At 49.4% G+C, this 22568-nt stretch overlaps 7 protein-coding genes across 7 annotated transcripts; 3 read left to right on the top strand and 4 right to left on the bottom strand.

Annotated features, from left to right (window-relative positions):
- Nucleotides 1–173: 173 nt before the first annotated feature.
- STEHIDRAFT_69796 (uncharacterized protein) lies at nucleotides 174–1459 on the bottom strand (the record flags this gene model as incomplete). Its single annotated transcript, XM_007311590.1, has 6 exons — nucleotides 174–578; nucleotides 640–723; nucleotides 784–979; nucleotides 1036–1151; nucleotides 1214–1250; nucleotides 1377–1459. 6 exons carry the CDS (start codon nucleotides 1457–1459, stop codon nucleotides 174–176), a joined length of 921 nt encoding a protein of 306 aa, XP_007311652.1.
- A 1210-nt stretch (nucleotides 1460–2669) lies between these two features.
- STEHIDRAFT_106345 (P-loop containing nucleoside triphosphate hydrolase protein) lies at nucleotides 2670–6908 on the top strand. The gene is made up of 18 exons (XM_007311619.1): nucleotides 2670–2891; nucleotides 3054–3157; nucleotides 3237–3281; nucleotides 3338–3397; nucleotides 3529–4579; nucleotides 4654–4716; nucleotides 4790–4896; nucleotides 4966–4997; nucleotides 5057–5174; nucleotides 5236–5336; nucleotides 5403–5475; nucleotides 5595–5765; nucleotides 5830–6008; nucleotides 6073–6142; nucleotides 6201–6305; nucleotides 6370–6434; nucleotides 6494–6592; nucleotides 6685–6908. Exons 5-18 carry the CDS (start codon nucleotides 3750–3752, stop codon nucleotides 6748–6750), a joined length of 2079 nt encoding a protein of 692 aa, XP_007311681.1. The 5' UTR covers nucleotides 2670–2891; nucleotides 3054–3157; nucleotides 3237–3281; nucleotides 3338–3397; nucleotides 3529–3749; the 3' UTR covers nucleotides 6751–6908.
- Nucleotides 6909–7050: 142 nt separating this feature from the next.
- STEHIDRAFT_135853 (catalytic core domain of acetyl xylan esterase) lies at nucleotides 7051–7931 on the bottom strand (the record flags this gene model as incomplete). Its single annotated transcript, XM_007311618.1, has 4 exons — nucleotides 7051–7233; nucleotides 7328–7507; nucleotides 7596–7865; nucleotides 7887–7931. 4 exons carry the CDS (start codon nucleotides 7929–7931, stop codon nucleotides 7051–7053), a joined length of 678 nt encoding a protein of 225 aa, XP_007311680.1.
- A 3210-nt stretch (nucleotides 7932–11141) lies between these two features.
- Nucleotides 11142–12464, top strand: STEHIDRAFT_116697 (3-carboxy-cis,cis-mucoante lactonizing enzyme; the record flags this gene model as incomplete). The annotated part of the gene is made up of 4 exons (XM_007311617.1): nucleotides 11142–11330; nucleotides 11389–11444; nucleotides 11504–12000; nucleotides 12064–12464. 4 exons carry the CDS (start codon nucleotides 11142–11144, stop codon nucleotides 12462–12464), a joined length of 1143 nt encoding a protein of 380 aa, XP_007311679.1.
- Nucleotides 12465–13913: 1449 nt separating this feature from the next.
- On the top strand, nucleotides 13914–15482 carry STEHIDRAFT_173208 (uncharacterized protein; the record flags this gene model as incomplete). The annotated part of the gene is made up of 8 exons (XM_007311616.1): nucleotides 13914–14007; nucleotides 14088–14130; nucleotides 14190–14500; nucleotides 14554–14698; nucleotides 14757–14868; nucleotides 14922–14993; nucleotides 15056–15312; nucleotides 15385–15482. The coding sequence occupies 7 exons, from the start codon at nucleotides 13914–13916 to the stop codon at nucleotides 15278–15280; spliced, it is 1002 nt and encodes a 333-aa protein (XP_007311678.1). The 3' UTR covers nucleotides 15281–15312; nucleotides 15385–15482.
- Nucleotides 15483–15521: 39 nt separating this feature from the next.
- Nucleotides 15522–16980, bottom strand: STEHIDRAFT_116695 (uncharacterized protein; the record flags this gene model as incomplete). Its single annotated transcript, XM_007311615.1, has 3 exons — nucleotides 15522–15578; nucleotides 15832–16581; nucleotides 16636–16980. 3 exons carry the CDS (start codon nucleotides 16978–16980, stop codon nucleotides 15522–15524), a joined length of 1152 nt encoding a protein of 383 aa, XP_007311677.1.
- Nucleotides 16981–19109: 2129 nt separating this feature from the next.
- Nucleotides 19110–20729, bottom strand: STEHIDRAFT_163882 (alpha-ketoglutarate-dependent sulfonate dioxygenase; the record flags this gene model as incomplete). The annotated part of the gene is made up of 7 exons (XM_007311614.1): nucleotides 19110–19334; nucleotides 19406–19548; nucleotides 19607–19966; nucleotides 20058–20177; nucleotides 20246–20277; nucleotides 20338–20528; nucleotides 20604–20729. 7 exons carry the CDS (start codon nucleotides 20727–20729, stop codon nucleotides 19110–19112), a joined length of 1197 nt encoding a protein of 398 aa, XP_007311676.1.
- Between the last annotated feature and the right edge of the window lie 1839 nt (nucleotides 20730–22568).

The raw sequence follows: 22568 nt of genomic DNA, 5'->3' as shown, positions 1-22568 counted from the left end.
TCGAGCTTCGGGAAAATTATGGGACCAGATCTAGGACATGGTCGTAAAACATGGCGAGAACAAGAGTAGGAGGGTGTGTGTGAAACGCGACTAACCCATTTGACTTTCTCCTCTGGACGACCGAACAAGCCATGTACATGGTCCAAGACGATCGGTGCATCAGTCTACACAATTCACAGCTCGTTATATGGCACATACAAGAAAAATATGGAAGAAAAATAACACACCCGTTGATGGTTCCAATGAGCCTTTCTGTTCTCTTCGAACGCATTGAGAGTGCAGTACTTCGGACTCCAATCGCTCGTAAATGCGTCCTGTACAATATTCGCAGAGATCATCTTATAGTCGAGGGTCAACGTATCCGGTGCAAACTTCCAGCTTTCATGGAAGTTGGTGTCTGGAGTGATGTCTCCGCTTTCTAGGCGCTGTTCAGCATGGATCATTCGCCTCGCCATCCAAGAGGATTCGATGTATGCATTGTGCGGCTGGGGCGCTCCCCAAGGCTCGGGATGAGGCTGGCTGCTCCTGATGATAACGCCTGTGTTGACCTCGAAGAGATCGTGGTCGATGATCTCTCCCTGTATAGCGATATGCTCAGTTGTGAAATGTCTGCTAAGTTGTGGTAATCAAGAAACATACCACCATCCAGAACAAGGCAATATCGGCGAGTTCATGGCGCTCATAAGAGCCCCCCACGTCGCTATGTGCTCCAGGAAACCATACCTATACCAGTACCTGATAATCAGCATGACTAGAGTAGAATTGGGTATGCAACCCCCTGACCTCCTTTAGAACCTGGTTCGCACCAAGTCCGTTCTCCGGAGTCGTCCACAGCGTGGGCCTAAACTCCCTCCGATTTTCTTGAAGAGACACCGCATGAAGAGCGACGTCGATGTTGGATGGGAGGTCTGTATCCTTTATGCGCAGTGCCTCTATCTGGTTATATGCTGCTCCAGCTGTATCCCAAAAGCCAACACATCTGAAAGTATTATTATAGCATCAGTCAATACACATCGGACCATGACTGGAATTCACCTGATCCTTGGCTTCCTGGTGCCGACAGGTACAGGATGGATTTTTCCCGTATGAAGCGCGCCCCAGATACTGAAGAATACACCAAGATTCTCCGTCTCTAGTAATCCGATCTTGTCCTACAACGTAGATATATTTCAAGTTAGTGAAGATGAATTAAAAACCGTGAATATATGCGTACGATCAGTTCCAATGTCTTTCTCAGAATGTATGCACCCCTTCATTTAAGGCGTGAATGTATGGTCTACACAGGGGTGAGAATATCTGGTAGCTCACCTCGAGAAGCTATGAGTAGAGGTATATCAGCATCAGTAAGAGGCGAAATTGTGGAGACATCCACGCACCCGAACATAAAGATCTCATCGCCCTCCTCGTAATTCTGCGCCAGAAATGCATAGACATCCCTGATCTTACTAGCTGTGTACATCGGATGAAAGCCGTCAATCATTTGTACTTAAGGATTGTAATGGAATCCCTACCGACTGCGACACCTTGATCTTCTGTTGAAACGATGTATAAATCAGGAACATTCAATCGATTGAGACGGTTCAAGATTAAACCCACTTAGCTTGGCATCGTCTCCAACAAATTCTCCTAAGAAGTTCGCTTCAGGTTGCACACCGCTTTGATAGAATACGATTTGCAGCATTCCAGTCCTGACAGCGCGTAGTCGACATTTAAATACATCTACGAAAAATAATAAGGACAAGGAAGTGGACGCACTTGGTATCTTGAGATTTGAGGGCACGGGCTATTGTACAACAAAGATGTCAGACGAGGATGAGGAGGCGCGGTCAAGTAGAATTGATACTTGCAGAGACGAAGTACGTTCGTAATTCCCGCATTGGATGTGTCTGGTCAACGATTTAGTTCTGAAATAGTGATATGTCGATACAATACATATCGAGGAGTTTCCTCACTTTTGGTGTCTTCGACTCCATGAACAGGATGCTGAAGTTTGCTGGGCGCATCTTGATCGAAAATGCGAGAGTATCAGTGAGCGAGATTTTCAGCTGACATACAAGTACTGACCTGGAGTGATCAATCCATCATCATCACCAGTGGCATCGCAGAAGACAAAGAGACGTTGGTTATTGTGGATTACCCGCATGCTCTCGGAAACTGAGATGCAACAGGAGAGAGGAGGGAGCGCGAGGAAGGGATCGATGGTTTGACCTTAACCCGAGGATGTGCTTCCAAGGTCGACGACGTCATTATGCACCCAAATAGTTGCCTTCAGGGATACCATAGAACCTCATAGAACGTGCATTAGTTAAACAAGACATGCCGAAAGACAGTAAGTAACCTGCGACAGCCTGCGACGCATCACTAAAGCAGCAATCTTTTCGCGATTTTCTCTCAAGATTCCACGGTCTTGGTACGATAAATACCATCATATATACAATTTACATAGGTCGGCAGGCGTGTGAAAAAACAAACAAACTATAGTCCGGGTCCTCTCTTACTTGCTAGCTTGTTATAACTTAGCAGCACTGGGGGCTTTATTGATAGTAATTTTCGCGACCTTTCCTCGCCCTGAACTCGGGCTGAATGTACGGCAAATTCCGAATGCCACGTTGACTGAGTCTCGGCTACCAAGAGCTCTCAGCTTGCTCTCAGCTCAGTGCTCAAGCCTCCTCAGCTTTCGACACTGTTCGCAGTGGGTGCTCAGTTGGAGTGTTTGACACTGGATGAATTCATTCCTTTTTAAGCAATCAACGAAGTCTGTCCTTATCTCCATCCGCAACAAAGCTATCCGCGAGTCCTTCCGCCAGTTCCTTCGGTTCCTGTGGACAACATTGGAGTTTTTGTGCTGGTTGTTACGCCGCAGACCTGACGACTTAAGCACCCGTGCTCCAGTGAGTCTCTCTTTGTTCTTGAACAAGTCATGGTTCCGTCGCCCTGTCGACTACCCTTCTCGAGTGACGAGTCAGATTGGACCTCGGACCCGTAAGCGCCCACAACGTATAAATACGCGTCATTAACCACCCACTCGACGCGTTCGGGTCCGCCCCCTCTAGACTCGACTACTGTCCGTCCTTGACAGTTCATGTCACACATTGTTGGGAAGCTCGTTGGCTGGTGGGCTGGAGAACAAGAGCATACGACGCCTGACATGCCCCAGGTACGTTTCTGGGGCGCTATGTTCACCTGGCATATGGGATGACCGGGAGGTTGAGCTTCATCCTGACACGAACGTCCAGATGTATCCCAGCCCGTTCGACCCATCCATTACCCTCGACGATTCGGTATGCTCGAATAGTGCTCATATCCTTGATAAGTGCTGAAAAAGAGGCGTTGGCAGCGGTTCTCGCGTCGCAAGTCAAATGTATTGGATACACTGTTGCCACCGTCTAGCTCATCTGTGAGTGTACGTATCCGACGTTTTTGACCATTACTTACAGTGATGATCCATACCTGACACCAGCGTAAGTGTTCCTTCTTTCTCTACCAACCGCTGTGCAGTGGAGAGTTGATGTCGTTTTGTTGTACTAGGTCGCTCTACGGTCAGGGCTTCTCCTACACCTTCTCCCCCGACGAAGTCCTCGAAGTCAGGCTCTTCTTCTTCAGTCCGAGCGTACTCCTTCGAACCCAGCAGACAACCATCTTCGTTCGCTGACCGCAAGCCGGCACCCCACTCTTCTGCGACTACCACCTCCCAAAGTTCGCCACGATCGAGCGCTAAGCCTGATCCAGCGAAGTTCACTTTCAGCGACATGCCTCCCCCCTCCAGCGCAGCAAATCCTTTTGCGTTTGAATCCTCGGCCACGTTCTCGAAATCTACACCCAAGAAGGTATCTGTCTATCCGACCTCTGCATATGTGACTCCCGACGTCACCCCAGCTCGTCAACCCGCTCGCACCGCGCCCACGACTCCAGCTCCCTTCAGTACTTCGGTATCTTCCCAGTCTACTCCGCCTAGGCAAACCAATTCATCTGGAGCACGGACGTCATACCCTACTCCGGAGTCCAACCCTTTCAAGTTCGAGGCGAAGCACAAGGTCTCTTCCGCGCGTCCGAGAGATACGAAACCCATCCCCGCTCCTAACTTCACCACCACGAGCAACACCAGCTCCGGGACGTCGAACTATAACTCTGCGTCTCGGACGAAAGGGCGTAACGGAGGCTCGAAGTCCACGCATCTCACTTCGACAGTCTTCGAGGACTCGGATAAGGAAGACGAATACACCTCTTCGTCTACGCTAGTAGCCACTCCTAGTGAAGGAACACGCGCCTTCGGTCTTGCCTCGCCACCTACTTCTCCCGTTTCCTCTCGTCGGCTCGGCACGACCTCTGCCAGTGCTTCCCAGTATAGGTATCCTTCCTCCTCAGCTGCCAGTGCTGGGTCAGCATATCGTACTTCTCCTCGCACGTCCGCGACACCGAGCATGTCTGCATCTGAGCCGTCGTATACGTTCAAGAAGAGTGGAGAGAAGTTGAAGTCGTACCAAGCTAAGGATCTGGAGAGACTGGTAAAGAGGGAGAAGAGCGAGAATATACCGGGGGTAAACAGTAACGTTGGGACGCTGTTGGCTTATCAGATGGGGTATGTGATATTTTGCCTTTCCTGTCCGAGGAGGGGGGGCATGCGCTCATGTGATATCCTGCGGTGTGATTCAGACTTGGGAAGACTCCGGTCGCCATCGCACTCATATGTGCCCATCCTCTTTCTGGACCAACTTTGTATGTCTAAATTCATCTAGTGCCGTGTAGTCTGGTCATCGCTCGACGATCTCGGTTTGTTTGTGCTCCCTAGGGTTATCTGTCCGAATAAAGCAATGATCGATCAGTGGGTGGGAGAAGTGGCGAAGTTCGCCCCGGAGCTGAAAGTCGCCATTCACCATGGTCCAAAAAGATCCAAAGGTTGGCCAAATGCGACATATTCATGCACAGCGGCGCTAATCTCTCTGTCACATTTTTTGTGTACCGTAGATCCTCGGGTATTTGCAGACAGACATGTGGTGGTGAGATATCATTATCGCCATGCCCACTCTACCTAAGATGAACTGACCCCTTCTCGTAGATTACAACGTATAACCTTTTGTGGCGACAATACAAGGCACTCCAAGCGGACCTCCAACGTCTCAGAAGGGACGATTATCCTATGTGGAACGGGATGAAGTGGTGTCGCGTGATTCTGGGTATGTCACTCTTTCGATCCTAAAAAAATAACTACCATCTGAACTTGTGCAACATTTGAAGACGAGTCTCAGAATATGAAGAACTCGGCTACGTTGACTGCTGCCGCGTGTTGTGCTCTCGTGAAGGATCATGGGCTGTTGCTCAGCGCTACACCGGCTCAGGTTGGCCTTTTATACTGAGACTTGTGTGTAGGAATTCCGTTGACAAATTCTCGGTCGCATTTCCAGAATGCCTTGGAGGAGGATTTGAAGTCCACATGGCGGTTTCTCAATGTGCCGCTATCTGTTAGGTCCAGCGATGGTGAGACTCTCTCATATGTCCACATCCGGGATTTTGATTGATGAAATTTGCATCCCCATGCTCACAGTGGGTTCATTCCATGTTCTTTCTTCTTCCTACCATCTGACGATTTGTCCAGGCGCGTCTCTCTGAATATTTCATTCGTCGGAAAACGGACGTCCTACATGACCTTCCTGGTCTTCATGAACACACCATAAATCTCAGATTGACCCCGGTCGAGCAATCGGTATACGACTTCGTTACCGCCATGAGGTACCACAGTCTTGCCCGTATGACACGACAGAGTCAAGGTATATTCTTGCCCTAGCAATTAATGCGAATACGTCCCCGATCTGACATGACTTTTCGGTACAGTGACGAGTCACCCAGCGCTCATCAAGGGATCTCTTCGACAGCGTGGCGTTTCTGAACAGACTCTCGGAGGCGAGGAGGGCCCGTTTGACGTGGGGTTTGAGTCCACGAAGATCCAGGCCGTCATGGAGGTTTTGGAGGAGATTCGGCGTAGGCCGGGGAACGAAAAGACTATCGTTTTCGTACGCCTCTTCTTTCACTTCCCTATCAGCTCATTCTAAGCGTAAACTGGTTTTTTTTTTTCAGTGTCGATTCCTACTCACGTTGGATATCTTGTTCGACTTGTTGGAAACAAGAGGATATGGGTGCACCTTATGTAAGTTCATACGCTCCTTACCGGCGACTTCACTCATGAACAACTTCTTTCGAGGTAGATAACGGCGAGATAGGCGCTGCCGCACAGAATGCGGCGCTTGCTGAGATCGCGACAGACCCTCGTCGTACCGTTCTCTTGATGTCTATTGGCGCTGGCGGGGCAGGTCGGCATAGTCCTTCTCATCCTCGATCCGATTCTGTACACTTACTTCCCCCCCCTTTTTTTAGGACTGAATATCACGTCGTGCAACAATGTAATCATCACTGAACCGAACTGGAATCCCTACAGGGAGGTAAGAATGATCTTTATCCACTTTAGACCTATTTCTGGCTCATCATGGATCGAATACAGGAGCAAGCAGTCGGTCGGGCGCATAGGATCGGGCAGACGAAGGATGTTCATGTTTACAGTTTGGTCGCGGAACAGACGATCGACAGGCGTATCACTGAGGTACGGTCTCCCTCCCGCCATCCTTCATTTCACCCAAAACCTTTGAACTCGTTTGACGTGCCTCCCTTGCCCCTGCCCTTCCCTGGGAGCAGGTTCAGACGAAGAAGAGAAACAAGATCGATCCATATATGGAGCGGATGACTGCGATGACTCGTTGAAGGCGATTAAAGTCTAGGAGTACGTTACCGTTGATATGGAGAACAATTTTCTTGGACACCATTACTACTGATGGGACGAACACTTTTTGATAGTTTCTTGTACGCTGCTTACATGCAGACAGATCCTTCCGTTGCAATATACGATATATGCTTACCGGCTAACGATGTACGAAGACTCGGGGTCATCAAGGGACAACCGTTCAGAATGCTGCGTGACTTCACATCTCCGTCTCTCCGTCTTCACATTACTACATCACTGGCTTGGTCGACCTGATTATGTATATGTGCTAAGAGCACGGCTCATGCACCAAACGCACTGAGCTGATTGAGAATGAACGAAAGCGCCTGAGAACCATACTCCGCCGCATATCCCTCGTGGACTGCCTGATCATCCCCATTGCAGCAGAACGGGTCCGGAGCGTCGCAGAATGACTGAACCCGGCTCGCGAATGGGCACTGGAAACCAGCTGGACGTGGTGCGAACTATACATCACCAGATATGTATCAGTCTTGTGAAAGAGGGCAATGGATGGGCAGGAGTAAAGCCGATGAAGGGAGAAATAAAACTCGAACATACCCCTGAGGCCTCGCAAGTTCCGACGTTGAAACTTTCTCCGGGAATGCGACGAGGATCACCGAAGAAGATCGCAGCTGCTACTTTCGACTGGGCAGCAGTTGATATAGGAATAGCGGTGCTGGTAAGCCCTTCGTTGGTGTCCCCGCCTCCACAAAATCCGTCGTCGAAGATCTGACCTCCCTGCGGCGCATAATAACAAGGTCATCAGTGCCAAATAACTGTATACGTCGATCAAAACAGAGGTTATAATGGCACAAATGGAACTTACCTGGGAGTATCCAATGAGGACCAGTACCGTACTCGGACACTCTGTGTTGAAAGTGTTGACCTGACTAGCTACGGCATTCACACCGTCAATAACCGATTGCGCATAGCTGACGCCTCCGCAAGACGCCTGTCCGCCACAAGCAGGGTAGTTGATCACTTCCGATGTCGATCCAGGGACTGAGCTGAGGACCATGTCAACAACGGGACCTGCACTGCCGAAACCTGGCGGTGCGGTGGTCTCTCGTGCGCCGAAGACATGTACAGGCGGACACTGAGCTGCGGCAAGAGTTACGAGGGCACTTAGAAGCAAAAAGGAGGCAGTGGGGACAGTGAGCATGGCGGATCGAGACGGTGGACATTTGACTCCCATGTCGGCGACGGTTTTATACGTATCGTTTCTCTCAGTCGTGTGATGCGTTTGACGAGACATTTTGCTGGATTTACACATATTATTTTGCCTGAACAGTAAGCATCAAATTATGGTCATCAGATAAATTAGGTTACAATCCTACCGAGCTCGGTGCACGGTCGGAAATACCCTCTCGTATTGCAAGGGAAAATACGACGGCTAAAGGGATAGATGACGCGAAGGAGCACTGAAGCGCAGTCGTCATGGAACCAAATATCCTATTGTTGTCGCCGTCTCACAGATCGTTCGGCGAACCTGCTCTGAATGGACATCGGGAACAGTGTCCTGAATGTCTTCGATGGTTTGACCGCATGATCGTCTATCAATGATCGACGGGTGAAAGTATGTGTTTGTATATGAGGGTTCAATACTCACATGAGCCCCTTCGACAGAGATCGCTGACTTCACCCGGATGCAGTTAGAGCATGAGCAGCCTGTAGATATTCTTTTACGGTGGATGCTACAACCTCACAGGCGGCAGACCGCCAGAAGCTACAAATGCAGAGAGTCACACATATTTCTGTATGACGTATCGTGTGCTTTCTGGACATGGCACACTATTGCGGATGTAAAACAAGGACGAGTATGTCACACGTTCAGTGAGAGATTGATTTCACGCACCTTCATTCACTTGCACATGGACTAACAACATAGGTGTGGCCGCCGACTTGTAGTAACCGTGGAAGCCCATTGGTACCACTGAGATATTGTGGACGACATTAACTACAGGCGATGCGAAACGAGGCGACAATTATATCGCCCAATACACCAAATTGAGGTGCTGGCTTGCATCGTGACATACCGGAGTTCGACACAAGGAGTTGAGTGCTTCGAAAGAATGTGTATAGAGCGCGTCGAGCCAAGAAGTATGAACATGGACGAATTTAATGCGGAAGCCTACATGGAAATTCTGATTAAGGCGACACCTTTCTCATCCACTTCGGGATCATGCAAAATGCTGGTTATCGAGCCGTGGTCGTCCCAGCCCTCAGACTCTGCCAACTCCCTCTTCTCCTCTGTGAAAAGGCTCCAAACCTTCCATAAATTCGGTCCGAGCGAGAGTTATGAGAAGTGATGAACCATACGACTATTGGGGACGGAGAAGAGGTGCGACGAACGCGAGTGAATCAACTCCGTGATAGCCCATAGAAATCGTAGAAGAATCTGATGTCCTCCTTGTGCGACTCCGCCCGTTCGGCATCTGTGAGTCTCTCGAGTTCGCAGACCGCGGCATCTATGTGAAAGAAGTCTAGTACAACGTTCTGTCGGGGGAGGAGTTGTCCATCAGGTTGACAACGCAGGGTACCCAGCAGATCCTCAGTGTCTGTCGAGCTTAATATTTCGTAAAACTTTAAGCTCGTCAAGGCTAGCAGACCTTGTACCATCTCTCCTGGAGAGGTGAATGGCCTCTCGTAATAGGACATTATGAGAATATGCAGGCTATGGCCACATTGGCGAACAAGCTCTATGAATGCTGACGAGAAGGCACCATGATCAGAATCGTCATTGTTGATGTAAACGCGAATACTGTAGAGGTGTGGAAACTCAAATGATTTGAGGAGAGATGCGCACGCATTGTGGGTGGCTGAATATAGCTCGAGTGTGACAACATTCGGGAGGATAATTGGGTGTCTATCGCGGACGCGGCGATCAACAAATCCAAGAATGTTCAGCATCCATAGAGTCAAGCATGCAAGTGCTGTGCATCGCGAGACACTAGAAATGAACATATCGAGGCTGAATGACTCCAGCGAGCTATTGTATATCTCCAAGTCGAAGAGAGTAGGGGGAAGACAGTCCTTGTGAAACGACACAATGGGTCTCCAGTCCTTCACGCAAAGTGAAGTAAGCCTAGGGCACGTCGAGATAGCATCGAGGAATGATGCTGATCTGGTATCTGATTGTGCTCGGCAGGGGATCAGATAAGGAAAGCCATGTACGACTGAGAGCTCGCAGAGTCGGGTCGTTGGTGAACATGATCTCGAGGCGCGACCAGAGGCGAGGAGTATTGAGCGCTACGTTGCGCCACAGCTTCATATCATCGTAAACACGAGTGGAATGTTTCCAGGTCGGATCTGCAGAGGTGCGTCGCCATCGGGAAGACAGAGTGGCAGGAAGATGTTGCTCAGGATCTCGAACACTCGCAACTCCGGATCCGCCTCGGAGATGGCCGGAAGGGCAGTGCCACGTGGCGGAGGGCAATCCAACGACTCGCTCACAACTCTCATAAGTATCCCTCGAAGGCCGCCTCTCCTCTTGTGAGACGGTGTATACTTACACCATTGTCGAGTGGTTATCGGTTATCGTCTTCCTTGGTTAGTGTCTTCCCGCACTGGAATACTCTTCCTCCGAGTCTCCATCGTCTTTCCCTGAAATTCACTGGACAGCATCCATAACCATTCCATCCAACGCCGAGTCAACCTGCGAGCTCTTCTCGCAGACTTTTACCATGGTAGCTATTTTGGAGGGAATGGATTAAGCAGATGCTGCTGAAGCATGACTCCATTCGGATTGTATTTTTGTTTTTTCTCTTCATCCAGTCGCATTTTTGTCGCCTGAATAGCGTTAAGAATACTGTCTGTCGCTTTTCTTGGGCTTGCCATCTCCGTCTCGCTCTCTGATTTACAAATGTTGGTGCATTCAAAGTCGCAGTTTCTGATATCGCTTTTCTACGTATATTTGTGCTATGCTGACTACACTGTAGTCGCCCTCAAGCCTTCCTCCATAGCTTGAACTAGTGTGGCGGTGGCGTAAGGTATCCGAATAATGATGCCTTGACAGCGTATCGTCCTTTCCAAACCCAGCTCTAACTTTGTTCTGTTGCATGAGCTTTTATCCGGTACTTCTGGCACATCGGCGCTCGTATCTATGGCGATATATACACATCCTTGAGTTGGCGAAGTGCGCACCGCAGTCGAAGCCCTCCTTTCTTCAACTCGACGGGTGTCATCTTTCCCTCATCATTGGCTGTCCTTCACCTCGTGATTGATCTTCGTCTTCTCTTAGATTCTTATTTCGACTTATTTGCGCTACTTGTGGTGTGGACATAATATATAAGCCGGCCTAACACAACTCCCAATTCTTCACCTCGACCTAACTTTCCTTAGTGCCTCGACTCCCTCGAGATCGTCCCTCAGAATGCTGTCATCCGTCGCCGCTTTCTCTTTTCTTATGTTTCCGTTGGTTATTCTCGCTGAGAAGCATCATCTTCTTGTTTCTACCTTCTCCGTCGACAGCATCTACTCTGTCGAATTTGACGATGAATCTTTGACAATGTCTTTGATTGCTAATAACTCAGCAGCTGCGGCTGGTTGGATTACTACCAACGTGATTGACTTTGCATTCTTATGTATCCATCCTCTGACTTTTGCATCTTTGTTTCCAGTCTGCTCGCACCTTCATATACGCCGCTGCGTGGACAAGTCCCGGTCAAGTCGCCGCGTAAGTACTTTCTATGGGAGTCAGCACGCAGCCCGCGCAGCTCATATGTTTCTACGCAGTTATACCCTCAACAACAACTACACTATCAGCCTGCTCGATTCCATCGAGGGTTGTGACGCCAGCGGCAACCCTCTCTATGTCTCCCTACTCGAGGAGCAAAACATGATCTTATCCGCTGAAAGTACCTGCTCCCTCGTGTATGGAGTCGACCCCACGAATGGTTCCTTCACCTCTCAGATCCAAGTCGTCGACTATAACTCCTCATCATTCGTTCACGGAATCGACCCTACGCCCAATGGAAAGTTCGTCTTCGCCGCCGACATCGATCAGGATGCCGTCTGGGGCTTCTCTGTCGATGGGAATGGAACCCTTGTCTTGGGCGAGATCACTACAGCTCCTTCATCTTCTGATGGTCCTCGGCACGTCGCCTTCCACCCCAACAGCACCTATCTCTATGTCCTCGAGCAGAACGGCTGCAACGTCGACATTTACTCCATCGATAACTCCACCGGTGCTTTGACCTATACCAACCAGACCGTCGCCACCGTCCCTAGCGGTGCGTATTTATATCTATCTGTTAGCGTCAACTTATCTATATACTCATCCACACCGTGCGTAGCCAACTGCACCGGTTATTGGGCCGATGAAGTCCGTCTCTCCGCTGACGCCTCGATCTTGTATGCTTCCACTCGTGGTCGGGAATCTACCACGGACGGATTCGTCCAGGGCTATGCTCTTTCCTCCGATGGCGGCAGCTTTATCATTCCTTCGTCCGACCTCACAACAAGTACCACCCTCTTCTCCTACCAGACCACGACCTCCGGCAACTCTGCGAACGCTGTCAATCCCGCGCCTTCGACCATCGACGTCGGTGGGAAGTACTTCGTCGCGCTGACCGACTCCGAAATTGGTTTCCTCGCTATGCTCGAGTATTATCCCGGTAATGGCAGCATGGTCGAGGTTGCGAGGCTGTCGCTCGATGATGGTGGATGCTGCGCTGCGTCTGTTTGGCTCGATTAGATGCGCTGTTTCTGTCCGCCATCACGGCCCTTCTGCAAGCCCATGCACCTCTATGGGTTCCATACGTTTCTCAAGAGTGCCACATTTACCTGTTCATACGTACATACTTTATCATCGTCAATGTCCTCTTCCACGTAGCATAAATTCTATTTTCTCTTTCTATACTTTGGTCGGCCTCTTACTGTGACTTTGCGCTCACTCTTTTAATGCACATCTGCTCGACATCTTAGTTGAGGCATGAGTTTGATCGCCCATTCAGAAGAAAGCATATACCATGTCGAGAAACGAAAGAGAGTTCGCTTCAGAATTGGCGAAACCGACGTGAAGCCGCTTCGATGCGTAGCTGCGTGAGCGTCTCTTATATTATTCAGATACACTTACGGGTAGAAATACATATGCAAAGAACGGCATGGACATTAACAGGTGAAGAGAATCATGATCGCGATACATAATACAAGCCAAAGCTGGCTGCGAGGAACGAGAATCCGGAGAGTATTGGGACGCCATAGGTAACTGACGGAAGTGATGATCGTGGGACCTTTTTTCAGCCGCATGTATGACCTTCGACCAGTTCCTCAGTGGCTGAAGGTAATGCGGAACCTCAACCGACAGCACAAAGTCGGCTGGACCCAACTTACAGTCTGAATCACAAACGACCCCGGGTGGGCTCGGAAGTGTTGATCAGCGATCAAAGAGCTTATCATTTTGTGCCTGTCCAGCACATCGCAGCGCCTATTCCTGCGCGTTTGATTCTCGAACTGTTACCTCCTCGTCCGACTCTCCTTCCCATCTATTGACTAACATAACCACTCAGATACACCATTCAATCGCCCACAATTCTATGACTCTGGGTAACCACTGCTCACCTCTGTACACGCAACTCACAAGATTACATTACGGGGAGTGCCAGTGGGGTACGATGGTAAGTACTTTGCACACAGCATGTTTACTGATATGATGAAAGCATATGACTTTTATGTCGAAACAGGTGCGATCAAGGGGAATCAAGGAGGCAGAAGCGAAATGGAAGCCTGACGGTAGCGCTCAGGGGAGGATAAGCCAAGTAGCTACTCGCACAGTAGGCTGCTGCTACAACCACCCAAATATACAACTCACAGACCGTCCAGGCTTTCAAGGATAGCGAGCTGTTTTACGGAAATCTAGTTCTTCCACAGCAGGTCTAACAGAATTGCCTTTCGTATTCGCTCCGCTGGTCCTGTCTTTGAAACGCCGGACCTGCTCTCAATCTAGCCCTAAGGATTTACACAGCTTTAGCTTATGACTTGGCGAATATCACGATAGGCTTTCTTCTAAAGTATAGCGCAATGGTCATGATGCTACTATTCGGGTCAGGACAGGGGAATGCACTTTACCTCTTATACCTGTGTTCACTGCGTGGTACCATAATCACTTGTACTTTCTCCCTCTCTCAGGTCTCTTAGCACGACCATGGCCGACAATTCGTGTCCAGGATGGGATCCGAGGTACCCTCGGGACATACGGATTGCGATGCAATCAACGGTGGTAGATGGAGTATTTTATGGTGAGTAAATGTTCGCTATTGAGATGGCGGTTCTGGCGAAACGTTCACTGACTACTCTGCGCCTCATGCTCAATGTTCAGGTATATTTGCGTGTCTAATCATTATGTCTACGTATACATTGGTGTACGTCCACGTAAAGAATAACATCGCTTCGCTGACTTCCTTTATCTGCGGTTGATCAGCTCTCAAGGCTTGCGACAGTCGTATGCACGGATCATCCTCCTCGCGGTCACCATAAGCATGTTCGCTATATCGACCGCCCACCTTATCATCACGACACTCTCCTTCCTCATTCAATGGCCGTATATTTGTGCCACTGTCGCTCCAGATAGCTTCTATGCCCAACTGGAGTGGATGAATATAGCAATCGATGTTATGGGAAGGACGCAATACTTCATCAGTGATTGTGTGGTCGTGTGGCGTGCATGGGTCATTTGGTATGATAAGCGTTGGATTCGAATGTTCCTTCTGTTCTCTCTTCTTGGGACCGCTGGTACGTGAAAAAAAAAAGTATCAGCGAACAACATACTCATCCAACCTGCCCAGTAACTGGGTCCGTTCTCGTCGTTCTGAATGTGCGGGAGATCAAGTTTGACAATCATTATACGGCTCTCGAGTGGAACATGTTGGGGACCTTTGGGCTATTCGTTACCAACTTTGGTGCGACAATCGCGATCGCGGTCAAAGCTTGGTATGTTACTCTATTTCTCGTCTGAGCACTTGAAGTGGGCTGATTATCCTCACGGAAGGCTTTTTCGGCGGTCGGTCAAGGAATTTCTGAACCGCGGTAGCTCAAAGTCGAAGGTCGAAAGCGTGCTGACCCTTCTAGTGGAGTCTGGCGCTGTATACTGTATATACTGGGTAAGGAACCCCTAATCATATCCGACTAGAGCCGTCCCATAACGAGTAAGCAGGTCGTGGAGTTCGTTACAGACTTCGGTGTGTTGGGTGACTTCGATATTGGGTGGGCCCAACCTAACATATCGGTCCGCGCACCCCATTATCATCTGTTGTATCAATGACTGACTGATCCGATCATTCCTTATAGGGCATCTATCCTACACTCATCATACTCCTTGTTGCTCTGCAACGTTCTACTCCCGAGAATGTCTTTACAATATCAGGAATACCCTCCGCTTCTCCAGAGCCTATGCGATTCGATCCTGCTTCAGATTTGAAACAAGCACAACGGTCCGAGCTCTCTGAGAGCGAATTTCTATCAGATAATATTGTCGACACCATCCATTCTCGGTACGACAGAAGTCAGGTATGAGGGCATTCAATCGTATGCAAAGGTCACAGTCGGTACGTTCTACGGTTTCTTCTCTAAATATTGTTGCCTCCCGCAGTGTACTGAGGTACATTCAACCATGACAGTGATATATTAGTCGTGACGCAATGTTTTGGTGTCCCAAAAAGTAGATATATTTCCACAGGACCAGAAACGTTCCCGCTATTGCTTATGAATATTTACCCATACTGCATTTTGGGAGTTGTGCCATATAGCCGAGTATTTATGCCGACAAATACTCTTCCACTGCAGTAGCTTCACTCCGGCTCTCGTAGTAAAGCTAGTAAAGGTTGAACGGCGGCATACCAACTCCACAATGCGTAAACAATGAAAGACCAAGGGAATACTATAGCTAGCTATCAACTAAAGTGAGGGATGTATGTCGACCAAGTAGGTAGTTCATATGCACTAGCGGGCAGAAACCACAATGATCGAAAGCTCTCGACGATAATAAACAAGCGTGCCACACAAGAGAGTAACAAAACAGGTATGAAAATGATTCTAAGACCGTCAAACTCTATTGTTTCACTCACTCCGAAAAACTCCAGGACATCGTCTACATAGGCACACATGGACGAGAGGGCAATCAACAAAAAAATAGCTAGACCAGTGCCTATTATGATCGATGCAGATGCACGCCAACAAATGGCCTCCCATGAAGAAGGAAAGTTAGAAGTCCAAGCAGCAGCATGTAAGGCACCATAAAGAACTGTCAAAAACGCGGTCCAGAAACCTAAGGTACCCCAAGGTACATCATCACCGTTCTCGTCAATATACTCCTCCGAAAATATGAACGGCATGGGCATCCTTACGCTGGTCCGATGGCCCTCACATAACTGAGTGCGAGTTATTTCGGTGTTCGTAATCGTGAGCGTTATTGACAAGGTCACGTCCAAAGGCTTGTTCCACCAAAGCACGTACGTCCCGAGGGCGAAGAGTCCGTGGACGAATGTGTTTAGCTCTAGTAAGCTGATAGGAAGACGCGCTGCCAGTCGCGCAACGCACTGGGCACAGAACCAGAGGATCTGGACAAGAGCAATGCTTTTGGCTAGGCTGCTCGTCTTGCTCCTCTCTAGAATGTCTTCTCGTGAGAGATCCGGGATAGAGGCTGGTTCGTTTTTCATTAGAAAAAGGATGCCATTGAGCGTCAGCGCCCGAAACTGTGGTTCCGAGCTTGAGGACACATCAACGCAAAACCCGCCAGAAGATGCAAAAAAGCTATGCAATGCGGTCCACTGATGACGTCGACTAATGATCTCTGTCGGGCTTGAGAGAAGTGCAACCTGGCAGAGCTTCCATCAGAAGGCAGTGACAGAGCAATACGTGCAGATACTCACTTCTATATCGGCGGGCTCTTCGAGAGCCGTTGATACGGGCTGGCTATGCACGTCCTTCATGAGATGCTGTGCTTTTGTCGTCATTGTTTTTGCAGCATCGAACTGTATGAACGCGGCAAGGGCCAACACCTCTGGCGTGAACACTCCAGCGCAAACCCACTTGGCCTTCCTCAGCGTCTGATCCCAGCCTGCATGGCCCTTGGCTGGGATGTTGAGGTGGACAGCACTGAGCACGCAAATCAAAAGCGTCGAGACGCAGCTCGATATAATAGTATATGTGCCTCGAAGACTGGGCTCCGATTGCCATCCGATATGTGTTGTGTCGTTTGAAGGGTTCAACGACATGTGAAGAACAAAGGGCAGCGGGGGTGTGGACGAGAGAAAATGAGAAAGTCCACTGGCAAAGACGTGGGCGAAGACGAAGAGCTGAGGGCGCTTCACGTTCACGAGAGGTTCACGCTTATGTGGCGTGCTCGTAATTCAGGAACAACCCTCTACATACAGAGTACCAGCCACCCGGTCATTCCCACACACGATCGCGCTCTCCTGTACTAGAATAGTCGAAGCGGTATCACAGTAAGTAAGTTTCATAGATTGCACTGATGAATCGGTGTATGTGCTGAAGCACCACAAGTCCTGCTCTTAAGCTTGAAGATAAGAATTGCAAGGAAATAAAAAATGACTGACCCAAATAGTCTGAGTACGCATAAAGTTGCTTTTTGCTCACTTCCGCGCCAAGTGAGGCCCGCAATCTCCCGTTTGCTTTTCCCACGCTTGAAGAATCTTGCTTGCGCCACTTGTAAATCCCCCGCTGTCGTTAATGCCCGTACCTCTTTCACCTCCACAACAGTCCTCATTTACACTCGCCTTTGAATTTATAAGCAGTCATAGCTCTAACATGCATCAAATTTACTTTTGGAATTCTCTATTTACACTGAGTTTGTTCACTTTGGCTTGCTCACGGTCCCTGGTCAAAAGTCGGTCTTCATTCTGGAATCTGTGCTCCACTGCTGTGATGAGTGTCGACGAGACTTGATGTTCACCTTCGATTGATGTAGGTTATCGTGATAATCTCCGCTTTAACTCTTTGGCAACACCTTACTACCTTTTCTCCTATGCTTTGGATCCTCCCAGCGCCAGCTGGTGCCACAATACATTGTCTGCTGATGCCTGTAAGTCTGTTGCTGCTTGACTTATTATTTTGAAACCAGGGTAGCCACTTGACCATCGCACGGTCTTCCCAGACCGGGACTTTTCATTAGAACCCACCGCTTGATTCTTGTCTACGAAAAAAACTACAGCCTCGCTAACCTCCATCGTCACTTACCAAACTCGCTATTTTATTAGCTAAATCTATATCTATCGGTGTAGATGACGAAACATATGTCCTGTACGTACATGACGTACAGTATCAGTCAAATAGCATATCTGGCATCTCCTAGTGCTCGTGATATCCCTTGGGCCACTTCCTACGGTACTGTAGTTTTTCGCGCACAAGTTCGTGTCCCGTGTCCCACGGGGGCCGCGAACGAACTTGTGCCGCGGGACAGTCCCACCCCATTGACGTGCACGGAACTTGTAAGTAGGACAAACCCAAATTTGACCCAAATTTGACGAAAATGTGAATATATTTAGGCTCCTAAATTGACCTCAGGAAGGCCTCCGAGACACACTTTGGGCTAGATTTTGCTACTGGGTGAGCTCTTCCACCCAAATTCAGAGTGGTAAATGCCTGTTGAACGGTTACGAAAGGTCGTCTCCCTGCAAAAGTGTCGATGTTCACGAACATTGTCCCTTGTCCCGGTCTGCTTGCGAACCGGGACACGAATGGATTATGTCATCTCGGCAACGGCCGAGGGGCGGTGGCGTGAACTTGTGCGCGAAAAAGTACAGTAGTATCTTTGAGATCAAGATAAAGGCTCGATTTAAACAGCTCGATGATGATACCTAAACGGTAAGACCATGTAGATGTTCACGGAAATCATCGTTTACGATGCTTAAGTGTCGCCAGCAAGCAGTAAGTTACTTAGGTACGGAAGTCACTTTTACTCACTTAAGTAACTTGACGCAGTCCCTGGCTATGCCACAAGTCGCTTTAAGTTACTTGTGGCAGACAAAAGCGAATGTGTCAAGTTACTTTTGCTGTAACCAAATAGTCTGCAAGTACTTAGTGGGGATGGTGCGGCGGTGAGTGAGAAGACATCAACTGAGCATACCCTGGGCCTGGGTCGGTTTGAGAGCCCGCTAGACTGAGGTGATGTGAAAGGTTCTTAGGTCCTGGGCTAGATCGTGAATTTGGCGGCGAGAGCGAGAGGTGACCGGCTTCGAACATGGTTGTAAGCAAAAGGTGACCGAGAAACTATGGAAATACCTACAAGACGCAATAGCACGACATAGACATATATACACAGGGAGACCGGCAAACATCGACTCGAAGGTGGACTTTGATCCGAATGCATACTGTCGCTCTGGGATTAATCGTTGTATCCCCTTGGTTTCTGAACACCATCCGATGGCGCTGACTTCCACTCTGGAGCCTCCACGCCCTCTGCCTTCCAAATCTCCAGCTGCCTATCCTTCGCAACCTTTCCGTCCTTCTCGTACTCTTCGACAGAGATCGGGCGTTCGCCTTGTGGCGTGGCGCGGAGAGCATGGCGTGTGGCCTGACCGTAGTCGTACGTAGCTGTATGCGTAACGATCTGGGTAGTTATGAGCAGTCAAAAAATAAGACAAAGTGCGTTTTAGAACGTGCAAGTTGGAGGCGACTTACTCTATTGTCCCAGAACGCAATGTCGTTATGACCCCATTTGATGCGGGCATGGAAATCCACATTATGGGCGATCTGCTCGAACAGGAACTGGAGAATAGTATCGGATTCAGCCTTCGGAACGCCAACGATGCGGCGGGTGAAACCTGCAACATGTGCATCGTTAGCGAGCACATAATATAGGCAAAAATGGTCGACTATTACCAGGGTTCACATAGATACTCTTCCATCCCGTCACAGGATGCACCCTCACCACTGGATGTATCGTCTCAACCGGTTCCCTTCTTACCGGCAATCCACTCGCTCGTGCCCCATCGGCCTGCGCCACCGCACTATGCAATGCGCTCAAACCCTCCAGATATACTTGGAATCCCCGACTGAAAGAGGAGTACAGAGCATATCCGGAGCTCCAGAGCGTGTCGCCGCCGTACTCAGGCCCGGTGATGACTTTGAGCGAGGTGGTACTAGGAGGCTGACGTTCGTAGGAAACGTCGGAGTGCCACAGTTGTAGCTTGGAGAATTGGGAGGGGTCGCGCACGCGGCGGTTGTTTTCGCTATAAACAACTGCGGAAGAAGTCAGTCAGGAGCGAGATACCGACGGATGGAAGTGCGCTTCGATATGTGTGCCGAAGGATAGATGTAAGGACGAACGAACCGTGTACTTCCTCTAAACCTTCCTCCCTGGGAACGCCAGAGGTAGGGTGCTTGTGAAGGGGTCCATAGTAGCGGGCAAGCTCGAGTTGCTCCCGAATATTGAGGTCCTGGTTACGAAAAACTTGGGTCCCGTGCCGTTGAGCGTTCGATCACGACGACCCAAAATATTGATAGAAAACAAATACTTACAGACTACCCCCCGCTCGGCGACTAGTAAGGCTCTGTACGACGTCAAATGTAAGATGGGTGAGTTCATACATCGATCACGGAGAATCACTTACAGCTCATCTTTTTGCGCATCGGTAAGCGTTCTCAAATCAACGCCATGGACTTCTGTGCCGATGGTGGGGTTCAACGTGATGACCTTAGAAGCCGCAGAGAAAAGATTCTTCTTTGCGAGATCAGCGCGGAGGCCACGGTCCTCGATGTCGAACGGCTCGATTTTAGGCCACTTGAGGTCTGGGTAGCGAGGCTGGGAGTTACGAGGTATCACAGTGAAACGAACGTTAATGGGAGATAGCGACAGCGTCTAAGCAAGTTATCGTACCCGATACTGCTTGTATGGATATGGATCTTGAGGATCGTCCTCTACGGGTAGCTGATAGTAAGGGTGCTCCGGCTTTGAGGGGAAACGAGTCTGAGTCTCGGCGAGTTCTGTGGCGACGGGGGCCATTGTGCGCTGTGAAATGTCTCAAGGGATGGCGAAGCGACAAGAGTAACTGCACATTGTTATCAGCCTCGAATTCCATTCTCCTTTATAGCACTGAGTGCTCTGTGCTGAGAGTTTTGGTCGCCACAATGAGTGTCTCCTACCATAAGGCAATTGTGCGTGAGGCGAAGGCGTTATGACGCATCTCAGACAAAGCGTAGATGAGACAATGGCGACAAATGATGGGATAGGGGCTAATGGCCGGATGCCGAATTCTTGTCGGTGCGGTTCAAGGACCTTGGGAGTGAGATTGTCCGTATGGGGAATGAAAGCACCTGTTGATACGAGATTCAAACGGAGACCAAAATAGATAAATCAAGCACTCAACTTTGCTCAAGGATGGCGACAGTCCAGATGATATTTGAGCACGGAGCTCCGACCAAGAAATAGGTCTAATTCTGTAAAACAGTCGAAGATACTTGTATGTCAGATAGAACTGGTATAATTTTGATGTAAAGGTTGATGGTTCAGTAATGCTGCTAGGTGTTGGGAGACACGTCGATCTAACAGAAGACACTCCGAGGCCAAGATGTTGAACACACAGATCGCCGCATAGATTGATCATCAGCGCGACTTAGAGATAGAGAAAACGAAGATGATGGCAGGAGTATACGAACTGTAAGAAAACAGCTGGAACGACGTCTGAGACGCGGCGGACGAGTCAGACTATCCCGAGATGAAGTTAGCCGCCGCCAGGGTACGCGGGCGCGCCTGGGCGCGCTGTGTTTACCAACATCAGCAGTCAACTAAGAGATGTGGGTCTACTCGTCGAAGGTGATCACTACATATATATATCTGTGAATAATCACTCGTAAGACTTACCCTGATATATGGAGTTCCCCAATCGCGACAGCGAGGCAGTTTTCTGCACGGCACCCACACGCCACACGCCACACGCCACACGCTACACGCCACAGTCACACTGAACTAGACTGAACTGCGTACGCTGAGGGCATCCCACCTTCCGGCTGCTTGCCGTGCATCCTTGGAGAAAACGTTCAGGTTTTAGTATTCGGATATAACGCACTCCAACGTGAGATCTCCGAAAAAAAGGCAGATGGAAAGTGTATGCACAGAGTACATACTACACTAACGACGTCGTACCGCGCACCAACAGCCCCTACGAAACCAGCTTAGATCAGGATCCACACAAACATCAACAGAACGAGAAAGAGACGAACTGTTGCAACAAGTTCCGCTCGTACAGCGTCAACATCCACATTGCCCACCTCAAGATAATCGCATTCGTATGAGCGAGGTGCCTACGAAGCAAGAAATGGGGCGAGCCGGAGGCGAGCTCTGTTTAGATTCGTATGTCGCGTCTGCTCAAGGACTTGCGATGTGTATTTGGATCGCTGAAATATCTGATATATGTCATCGAGTTCCAGAAGCGCGGTCTGCCGCACACACATATTGCCGCTAAGGTTAGGGAGTCCTACGTGACCCTCATGAGATTGACGAGATCGTTTCTGCCTGCATGCCGTCCGACCCTGCAGATCGTGTGGAAACTCCGATTGGAGGTGGAAACCATGGGTAGATGCTTGAGTGGCTCTCGAATAAGACGGTGTTCGGGGGATCGACGGTCGTCTGCACTCGGACAGACGGAGGAGAATTGGGAGCGGACTGGTTTTTGTGCCAGTAGCGATACAATCGTCAGCAACACCAGCAGCATTTCTTGCTAACGGCGACTGGGGACCGCGCAGTCTAATCAAGGCATATGGGAGCGTCATAATCAGTGATCTGAAAAAAAAGAGCAGTCGGGCATACGAAGGCGGACACAAACCTGGAAAACATCTTGTAGTG

This window comes from Stereum hirsutum, assembly GCF_000264905.1.
Source record: "Stereum hirsutum FP-91666 SS1 unplaced genomic scaffold STEHIscaffold_29, whole genome shotgun sequence".
Classification (NCBI taxonomy): domain Eukaryota; kingdom Fungi; phylum Basidiomycota; class Agaricomycetes; order Russulales; family Stereaceae; genus Stereum; species Stereum hirsutum.
Note: the sequence above shows the minus strand (reverse complement) of the source record. Positions and strands in the feature narration are given on the sequence as shown.